Source organism: Miscanthus floridulus, chromosome 5 (genome assembly GCF_019320115.1).
Source record: "Miscanthus floridulus cultivar M001 chromosome 5, ASM1932011v1, whole genome shotgun sequence".
NCBI lineage: Eukaryota > Viridiplantae > Streptophyta > Magnoliopsida > Poales > Poaceae > Miscanthus > Miscanthus floridulus.
Window position 1 is genome coordinate 96,557,943 of NC_089584.1, and position 10,559 is coordinate 96,568,501.

General features: G+C 42.2%; 1 protein-coding gene across 1 annotated transcript; it reads left to right on the plus strand.

Moving 5' to 3' along the window:
* The first annotated feature begins 9,684 nt into the window (after nucleotides 1-9,684).
* On the plus strand, nucleotides 9,685-10,044 carry LOC136454957 (secreted RxLR effector protein 161-like). The gene has a single exon (XM_066455184.1). The coding sequence runs from the start codon at nucleotides 9,685-9,687 to the stop codon at nucleotides 10,042-10,044; it is 360 nt and encodes a 119-aa protein (XP_066311281.1).
* Nucleotides 10,045-10,559: the final 515 nt, after the last annotated feature.

Here is a 10,559-nt window from a genome sequence, read left to right on the forward strand (position 1 = left end):
TAGTGTTTCTAAAAAATGATGTTGAGTCCGGCTCCCCCATCGATTAGTACTTTTGTGATAGTCATACCAGAGATAGTTGGATCTAGAACCAGTGGATAATGGCCTATGTTTCCTACGCTAGTCCATTGGTCTTCTCTTGAAAAATGGATTGGATACTGTGACCAACTGAGATATCTTGGAGTAGCCGGTTCTGCTGCCATGATGGTTCGTAGAGCTAGCTTTTCTTGATGTTTGCTTCTGGAATCTAGGGCCCCAGCGAAGATCACTGCTACTATCCACCCTAGATTTTTAGAATCCCTTGTCTTCGTGGTTGTTTTCATCTTTTTTCTGATTGTCTTCTTTAGTGTTTATCTTATTATCTTTTCTTGTGTATCGATCATTGAAGGTGTAGCAATTTCTGATGGTGTGATTTCCTTTAGGCTGCTAGATGCACTGCAGGTTTTCAATGTCGTCATACCTTCTGGGTTTAGAAAACTTCCTTGATTTGTCACCCACTGCTACGATGTTGTCTTGTCCATGTTTTCTTTCCTGATGTCTAATGTTTCGATGATTTTGCTTGTCTGGGTTGTCTCGGTTGTTTCTATCCGAGAACCTTTCTCGTGTCTTCACCTCTGTAGTAATCATCTTTTCTACTGTGCATCTAAATTCTTCATTGTTTTTTGGATTTTCTTTGCAGAAGCCCTGAAATTGCCACCTAGCCATTATTCCGTGAGAGAAAGCTTCGATTACTTCTCGTTCGGTGATGTCATGTACTTGAGCACGTAGTTCGCCAAATCGTCGATAGTAATCTCTGAGACTTTTGCCCCCTTTTTACTTGAGTCCTTTTAATTCTGTGTGGGGGATGGGGTGTGTAATGATGCCCATAAAATTCCTACAGAAAACTCTTTGCAAGTCCTCCCAATTTTTGATTTACCCTGGATTTAACTTGTCAAACCATTGGAGGGGCATGGTTTCTAGGGCCATGGGAAAGAACAAGGTCTTGACATCATCGTCTCCTTCGTCTAATTCAATCGACTACGAGTAAATCCTGAGCCACTACCTTGGTTCGGTCTTGCCATCATATTTAGAGTGGTTGGACAGCTTGAACTTGTGAGGTAGTCGTATTAAAGCAAGTCTGTTTGCAAAACAGGAGAATCTATCATGCGTTCCGGCTTTTTTGTATTCTGATTTGGCACCTCCTTCCTGCCAACTATCATTTTGGTGAGAGTAGTTCCATAGGGATATCTGTATGGGTGCTTTGCTTCTAATCTTCCTTGGTTGTTCGACTCGGTAGTTTTGACTATGGTCCCTTCTACTTTCTCTATTGTGACTTCCACTTGGTCCAAGTCTCTCAAAAGCAGACTTCCTTTGATTTTGATCTTCTTTCCTATGAGATATTGACCTAGCAGGTAGTCTTGAGCGGGTCCTTTCATCGTGCGTCCTTAGGGCTGCTGACCGGAGGAGGTCCTAGAGCTGTTCTTGTTTTTCACTAGGAAGTGATGTCGCTCCGAGTTCTTCTAGTGCTTCTCGGATCCTATTGTACGGTGTATTCGCCGCGTGTCTTTCTTCAACTTCTTGTTCTGATTTTCTTCTGTCGTACTCAGCCAGATCTGACTCATATTTGATCCAAGCTTCCTTGCGTTGCCTAGCATGGCGTTGGTGTCCTTGTTTCAATTTGTTTCTTCTTTCTCTGGCTTGCTTCTGATTCTCGGTCTCACCATTGTGCCCCTGGATAAAGGGTGATATATTGGACTCAGATTCATCCGATGACCTAATGTTAGGTGCTTCTGGGGGGACCAATGGTGATCGAGGACGGCGAACCATGAATACTTCTCGTGCATGAATTGTTCTGTTATCGATGTTGGTTTCCACACTGTTGGAGTTGTTGATGACTTTAGTAGAGGCTTCAAGGTCGCAGATCGAGTCTCCTTCTTGGTAGGGTAGAATTGTTATCATCGTCGTGCCTACTAGTTGGGTACCGCTGTCCTTAGGAACATAACCTAGGTAGTGGACGATGCAGTCTTGAGATGTTATAGTTAGTACGAGACCTTCCTGAGCTCCTTTTAGTGGCATTCTAAGCACCGGATCGAGGAATCCTTCGGGCCATGCCTGATAAGATTTTGCCATGTTGTGGAGTCTGAACGGAAAAGGACCCGACTTCTTGAAAAGACTCTGAGTGTATTCCAAGTTGTTTTCTTGATAGGTCGAGGCCGCCTTCTAGAGCCCCGCTAGAAAAGAACTTGGTTTCTCGAAAGAACTCGGTAAAGACTCCATCTCGGATGCGGAGCCTGAGTTTGAGTCAGATGCGCAAAGCTGTGAAATCTGAGTTGGATCAAACATCACGAGCTACGCAAATCTTCTGGTGAGTTGATATGTCATAGTCGCCAAAATAGAAAGGTCTTTATGGTGATCCAAATCTTTGAGGAGACGGCCTTGAAGCTTGCCTTTGTTGTCCACCTCGCTGATCCATGAACCGAAGATGAAGGTTGATCCCGTCGAGAAGATCATGTTGACGAGGTCCGTCGAGCTCTCGGATGCAAATTTGTCAAAAGCCCCTACCTAGCGCGTCAGCTATCGATGTTTCACCACCGATAGCCTACCACGGGGGTACCCGGGGTAGTTTGTTCAGGCTTTAGTGTATGTAGAACTCGACGGTAAATGCAAGAGACAGTCGATTTATCTTGGTTTGGACCCTCGATTGTGATTGAGTAATGGCCCTACATCCAGTCGGTGTTAGCCTTTGCGTTGGATTGATTGTAAAGTGTTGTGTTATTCTTCTCCAGGAACTCCGCCCTCCTTTATATAGTCAGGAGGTCAGAGTCCTAGTCGGTTTATAATGAGAGTTCCTAGTAGGATTACATAATAATACTACTACTAAGATTTTATAGAAAGAATCCTAGTTAGACTAGATCTTCTCTCTTCCTTATGGGGTATCCCATGGGTCCCGTATCGACAGCTACCAATCTTGCTTTGTTTCTTACTACTATCCCATCTTGATCTTGCTTGTTTCTATAGACCTATTTGGTTTCAATCATATTGTGTTCCTTTGGTCTTTCCACTAATTCCCATACTTGATTTCTTGTGAAGTTATTCAATTCTTCATGCATAGCATTCACCCAATCAATATCCTTCAATACTTCTTCTATCTTCTTTAGTTCAATGGATGACACAAATGAGAAATGCTCACAAAATAAAGCCAATCTTGATCTAGTTTGCACACCTCTAGAAATATCACCAATTATAGTGTCCAATAGATGATCTCTTGCAATATTGGTTGATTGGAGAATAGGAACTTGATTGCTTGCACTAGCTTGATCATTGGGTTAAGATGATGTACTAGCCACTTGATCTTGTTCATTGTCATGAGAGCCACTTAAACTTGCTTGATTAGTGTCATCTTGCACATTTGAGTTAGAGAGCACTTGCACTTCATCATCTTCATCATCATTCACTTGTCTAGGCCGCAATTCACCAACATCCATGTTCTTCATGGCATTTGAAAGTTGAATGCCTCTAACATCTTCCAAGTTTTCATTCTCATCTTGTGAACCCTTGGTTTCATCAAATTCAACATCATGAACTTCTTCAAGAGTACCACTTTCTAAATTCCAAACTCTATATGCTTTGCTTTTAGTGGAGTATCTAAGTAAGAATTCTTCATCACATTTCTTATCAAACTTGACCAATCTAGTACCTTTCTTTAAGATATAGCATTTGCAACCAAAGACCTAAAAATATGTAATGTTGGTCTTTCTACCATTCAAGAGCTCATAAGGTGTCTTCTCTTTCAATGGGTGACAATACAAGAGGTTGCTACAATAGCAAGCCGTATTGATAGCTTTGGCCCAAAAAGATTGACTCACATTATACTCACTAAGCATAGACCTTGCTATATTAATGAGTGTTCTATTCTTCCTCTCAACAATGCCATTTGATTATGGAGTGTACTTGACCAAGAATTGATGTCTAATTTCAAGCTCATCACATAACTCATCAATTCTAGTATTCTTAAACTCACTACCATTGTCACTTCTAACTCTCTTGATGATTGTTTCAAACTCATTGTGAATGTCATTGACAAATGATTTGAATGTTGCAAACACATTACTTTTGTTCACTAGAAAGAATACCCAAGTGTATCTTGTATAGTCATCCACTATCACAAAGCCATATTTATTTCCACTGATGCTAGTGTATTGTGTTGGCCCAAACAAATCCATGTACAATAACTCAAATGCTTTACTAGTGCTCATCATACTTTTCTTAGGATAGGTGTTTCCAACTTATTTGCCGGTTTGACAAGAGCTACAAAGCTTATCCTTCTCAAACACAATATTTTTAAGCCTCTAACCAAATCATGATTAACCAATCTATTCAATTGTTTCATTCCAACATGACCAAGCCTTCTATGCCATAACCAACCCATACTAGACTTAGTGAACAAGCATGTTAATAATTGAGCTTCACTAGCATTAAAATCAACCAAGTATAGATTCTCATATCTAAAGCCTTTGAAGATCAAGTTAGAGCCATATATCCTTTGAAGATCAAGTTAGAGCCATATACACTTATGATCTCTACATCATCTACCCCAAATATGCATTTGAATCCAAGATCACACAATTGAGCCATAGATAGCAAATTAAAGTTCAAGCTCTCAACTAGCAACACATTGGAAATGCTCATATCATTGGATATTGCAATCTTACTAAGTCTTTTGACCTTGCCTTTGCCATTGTTACCAAATGTGATACTATCATAACCATCATTGCCATTGGTGTTGATTGAGTTGAACATTCTTACATCACTGGTCATGTGTTGAGTGCACCCACTATCAAGAACTCAATGCCGTCCTCTGGCTTTATAATTGACCTACAAAAGATCAATTCTTTCTAGGTACCCAAACTTACTTAGGTCCTTGAAGGTTAGTGACCAAGCTCTTTGGCACCCAAATGGCTTTCTTCTTTGAGCCCATCCATGGTGCACCAATTAACTTAGGCTTTGTAACATCCTGGCCTAGGGCTTAACATAATTAATAGGATACTCATACCAACAAGTTGCAACTTCTTTTTTGGAAGCCCATCTCTAAAGAACTCTAAGGTTAAGCGTGCTTGGTCAATGGTATTAGAGCCGACTCTCGCGGTTTCACAGGCACGTGTGTCGTAGTTGCGCAGGCATGGTGCGCATGGCTGGAGTGGTCCTAGAGTGGTCACACAGCATGGCACATGCGCTGGCACTAGACACACGGATGTAGCCAAGAGGGGATGTTCCTGGCTTGGGATTGACCGACGAGGACGTCGGTCTCTTAAGGGGGTGAGGATGTAACATCCTAGCCCAAGGCTTAACAGGATTAATAGGATACTCATACCAACAAGTTGCAACTTCTTTTCTGGAAGCCTATCTCTAAAGAACTCTGAGGTTAAGCGTGCTTGGTGTAGAGCAATTTCAGGATGGGTGACCGACCGGAAAGTCCTTCCCGGGTGCGCATGAGTGAGGATAAAGTGCGCAGAAAAGACTTGTGTGGGTCTGTGAGGGCAGTCTATGTCCTAGAAAAGCTACCAGATGTAAGCGGGTCCGGCCTTGTAGAGGTGGGATGTTACAGGCTTCACATCATTTGTACCCATAGTAAGCACATAGAAGGAATCAAGCCTAATAGAGGATACATTGGATTGAGGCCTCTTTTTCATGCACTTTTGCTCTATATGACTAACTTGCTTACAACTAGTGCAAAACTGATCATTGTTCTTTACAAAACTAGTCTTAAGAGGAGCAAAAGCCGCCTTACCTTTCTTGGAGGTATAGCCCAATCCCTCTTTATAGAGAGAAGCTCTTTGGCTACCCAAGCACATAAGCAAGTGGTCCTCACCACCATAGGCCTTAGCTAAGGTGTGATTGAGCTCTTTTACCTCCTTCTTGAGTGTCTCATTCTCAACTATTAGTGAGGCATCATAAGTGAAACCATCACCACTAGATGAGCTAGAAGTGGATATGCTACAAGAAGAGTTAGTGGGAGCAACAATGATAGGCTAATAGAATGATTCATCAATTATATCACAAGTTAAGCCTTTGTCACATGTTATAACATGCTCCTTCTCATTCTGCTCATTAAGTAGAGAGGAATGAGTTTTTTCAAGCTTCAAAGTCTTTGCATTCTCTTCTCTTAATGTCAAAATGTTCCTTAGCATCATCTAACATGTCAATTAATTCATTTTTAGTGGGTTCATCATCATCACTATCACTTTCATTTTTATCTTGTTCCTCATCATCACACTTATCATCTAATTGTACCTTAGTGGCCTTAGCCATGAAGCATGATGGAGTGTCGAAGAGAGAAGGCTTCTCATTAATAGCAATGCTTGTAAGAGCCTTCTTTTTGGTGGTCTTATCATCATCACTATCATCATCATCACTTGAGGAAGCATCACTATCTCAAGTGATCACATATGAACCATCCTTCTTCTTCTTGAAGGTCATCTTATCCTTCTTCTCCTTCTTGTCCTTCTTATCTTTCTTCTTGCTCTTCTTGTCATCATCATCATTGTCGCTATTGTATGGGCATTGAGCAACAAGATGATCCTTGCTTCCACACTTGAAGCACCTTCTTGACTCTTCCTTATTCTTGGATGAAGACTTCTTCCTTCTAGCATGGTAGCCCTTCTTCACCATGAACTTGCCAAATCTCTTGACAAAGAGAGCCATCTTCTCATCATCATCATCATCATTCCATGAGCCATCATCTTTACTTGATGTATCTTGCTTGGCCTTGCCCTTGGATGATGAACTGGCTTTGAATGCCACACTCTTCTTCTTCTCATCCTTCTTCTCTCTTTTCTTTTCTTCCTTCTCATCATCATCTCTATAAGCATCATCGATCGTGATATCTCCCAAGATTTGGTTTGGTGTCATTATGTCCAAACCGGTCCTCACTAGCAGGGTGACCAACATGCCAAATCTTATGGGTAAGCATCTCAAAAACTTATGGGAGAAGTCCTTGTCTTTCACCTTCTCATCGAGTGCTTTGAGATCATTGACAAGCACTTCCATCCGATGAAACATGTTCGGCACACTCTCATCTTTCTTCATCTTGAAGCTAGCAAATTTCTCCTTGAGAATGTATGCCTTTGCACCCTTATTGCCTTGGTGCTCTCAAATGATTTTTCTAACTTCTTCCAAGCTTCATGAGCCATCTTAATATTCTTGATTTGTTCAAATGTTCTCTCATCAATGGCATCATGAATAGCACTAAGAGCAATGTCATTGTTTTGGAGAAGCACTTCTTTTGCCGTGGTGGGATTCTTTGGATCAACTATCTCAATTTTGGTATCTACCACCTTTCACACTCTTCTATTGATTGACTTGATATGAGTGGTCATCTTTGACTTTTAATAAGGATAATTTATGCCATCAAATTGGGGTGGCTTATTGATGTTGTTGATTTGAGCCATTTTGACACCGAAGGTTGTTAAGCCTCAAATCACGGTGATCATGGCTCTGCTACCACTTTAAAGGTCCTAATGGCTAGAGGGGAGGGGGTAAATAGCCTATTAAAAATTTCTACAACAATACTTAGCAAAGATGTTAGATAATTAAACAGCGAAGCGAGTGTTGCGCTAGTCTACTAAAATATAAGCCACCTACCACAATTCTAGTGTCTATGATCTCTAAGCACACAATGGCTATGTCACACACTAAGTTAGTGTGTTCTTAAAGACTAACTAAAGAGTCAAACTAACCACTAGACCCTACACAAAGCTTGCTCTCAAAACTAATTACACTAAAGAGCGAAGCAACACTAGAAATATAAATGCAAGGTAGGAAATGTGATGATTATACTACCGTGTAGAAGAATTGAGCCAATCACAATGATGGAGTGAATCAATCATAATGAATACCAAGAAATCCTCAGACAAGATGACACAAGATTTTTTTACTGAGCTTCACTTGCTTGCCGGCAAGCAAGTCCTCGTTGTGACGATTCACTCACTTGGAGGTTCATGTGCTAATTGGCATCACACGCCAAACCCTCAATAGGGCACCGCACAACTAGCACAAGATGAGGATCACACAAGCCACGAGCAATCCACTAGAGTACCTTTTGGCTCTCCACTGGGGAAAGGTTAAGAACCCCTCATAGTCACCACGATCGGAGCCGAAGACAAGCACCTTCCTCTGCTCGATGATCCTCACTGGACCAAGCCATCTAGGTGGCGGCAACCACCAAGAGTAACAAGCGAATTCTACAGCGAAATATGAACACCAAGTGCCTCTAGAAGCAATCACTCAAGCAAACGCTTCATGACTGACATCGGCTTAGGTGTGACCAGACCTAGGCCATAGTCTAGTCCTTCTCCTCTACGCGCCAATGCTTCATGACTAAAGTTAGCGTACGTCACCTTCTGACCGGATGTAGGCCCAGCGTGTCCAGTCACATTCACTATTTAGCATCTGATCAAAAGATCAAGGGTGGCCTTCACTGCGCGTCACTGATCGGACATGGCTGCTGAATTCGATCGGTGCTAGAGCAGTGTCCGGTCACCTCAAGACAGCCCCTTCTCAACTCCAACTTTGCCACCCTTGATCATATGTGCTAACCACCAAGTGTATCACCCTGTGCACGTGTGTTAGCATATTTTCACAACATTTTCAAGGGTGTTAGCAGTCACTAGAATCTAAATGCATATGCAATGGGTTAGAACATCTAGTGGCACTTTGATAACCGTATGTCGATACGAGTTTCACCCCTCTTAATAGTACGACCATCGATCCTAAATGTGATCACACTCGCTAAGTGTCTCAATCACCAAACCAAAAAAGCTCCTATCAAGTTTCACCTTTGCCTTGAGCTTTTTATTTTTCTCTTTCTTCTTTTCCAAGTCCAAGCACTTGATCATCATAGTCACCACACCATCATCATGATCTTCACCATTGCTCCATCACTTAGAATAGTGCTACCTATCTCATGATCACTTTAATAAACTAGGTTAGCACTTAGGGTTTCATCAATTCACCAAAACCAAACTAGAGCTTTTAGAAAGTTAGTAATCTACCAACCAAATAAAATGCCATAGGCTTGAGATGGGTCTTCAAGGTGAAAAAGGACCCTGAAGGCAAGATTGTCAAGTACAAAGCTAGACTAGTGGCAAAGGGCTATGCACAATAGTAGGGTGTGGACTTTGATGAGGTTTTTGTACTTGTTGCTAGACTTGAAATAGTGAGGGTGTTGTTGGCTTTAGCAGCACAAGGTGCATGGGAAGTACACCACATGGATGTGAAATCAGCATTCTTGAATGGAGACTTAACTAAAATAGCGGAGATAAAGTGTTGAAGTTGAGGAAGGCACTTTATGGGTGGAGGCAGGCACCTAGGGCCTAGAATGCAAGGCTTGACAAGGAGCTTATTGCTCTTGGCTATGTCAGAAGCAAATTAGAGCATGTTGTGTATAGGAGGACCAGCAAGAATTCTTTTCTGCTTGTGGGGGTGTATGTTGATGACCTGATCATCTCTGGACCAAATGTTAGTGACATCAAATAGTTTAAGTTAGAGATGAAGAAGATGTTTAGCATGAGTGATCTTGGTCTCCTTAGTTATTACTTAGGGATTGAAGTGAAGCAAGGAGATGGAGGAATCACATTGAGTCAGTGCTCTTATGCACTAAAGATCTTGGAGTCTGTAGGGACGAAAAACTACAACTCGTGTGAGACACCTATGGAGGCTCGGCTCAAACTCAGCAAGAAGAAAGAGGATGAAGCTATGGATCCAACAGCCTACAAGAGTCTCAGGTACATTGTCAATACTAGGCTAGATCTAGCATACTCGGTTGGTGTTGTCAGTCGGTACATGGAGGCTCCAAGGAAACAACATTGGGCTGCTGTCAAACATATCCTGAGATATCTGAAGGGTACTATTGGGTATGGCTACAAGTATGAAAGAGGCACTGAACTGAAACCCATCTTGCTTGGGTATAGTGATAGTGACTTTGCAAGAGATGTTGAGGATAGGAAGAGCACTATGGGTGTTATACATTTCCTCGATAATAGCCTGGTTACTTGGGCTTCACAGAAGTAGAAAATTGTTGCAGTGTCTTCGTATGAGGCCGAGTATGTAGTAGTAGCAGCAGCAGCGTGCCAAGGCATGTGGTTGAGCCAGTTGATAGCTGATCTGATGGGAACAAAGGAGGCGCTAGTGAAGCTGCTCGTGGACAATATGTCCGCTATCGCCCTGAGCAGAAACCTAGGTCACCATGATCGCAGCAAGCACGTCAATACAAAGTATCATTTTGGGACTACAGGGCAGCTCACTGACATCTTCACCAAGTCACTAGGGCGAGTCAAGTTTGTGGAACTTCGGGGTGCTCTAGGCGTCGTTCAGGTGCAACAAGTTTAGGGGTGATTTGTTAGCTCAATTGTTGCAAAACATGTAATCTTTGTTTCTTGTGTTGAGTCATGCATCAGCTAGGCTAGGGGATGTGCATGATCGGTGGTGTGCTAGATCACGACGCAGCCCAAGTTGGTTCGGTCAGTTAGCGCCATGGCGGGCATTGAGCACGCAGCGCGCGTCGCTGAGCAACGACGTCACGCATG

Bases quoted from the DNA above. Each gene is read 5' to 3' on its own strand.
- LOC136454957 (XM_066455184.1), top strand. From the start codon at position 9,685: ATGGAGGCTCGGCTCAAACTCAGCAAGAAGAAAGAGGATGAAGCTATG.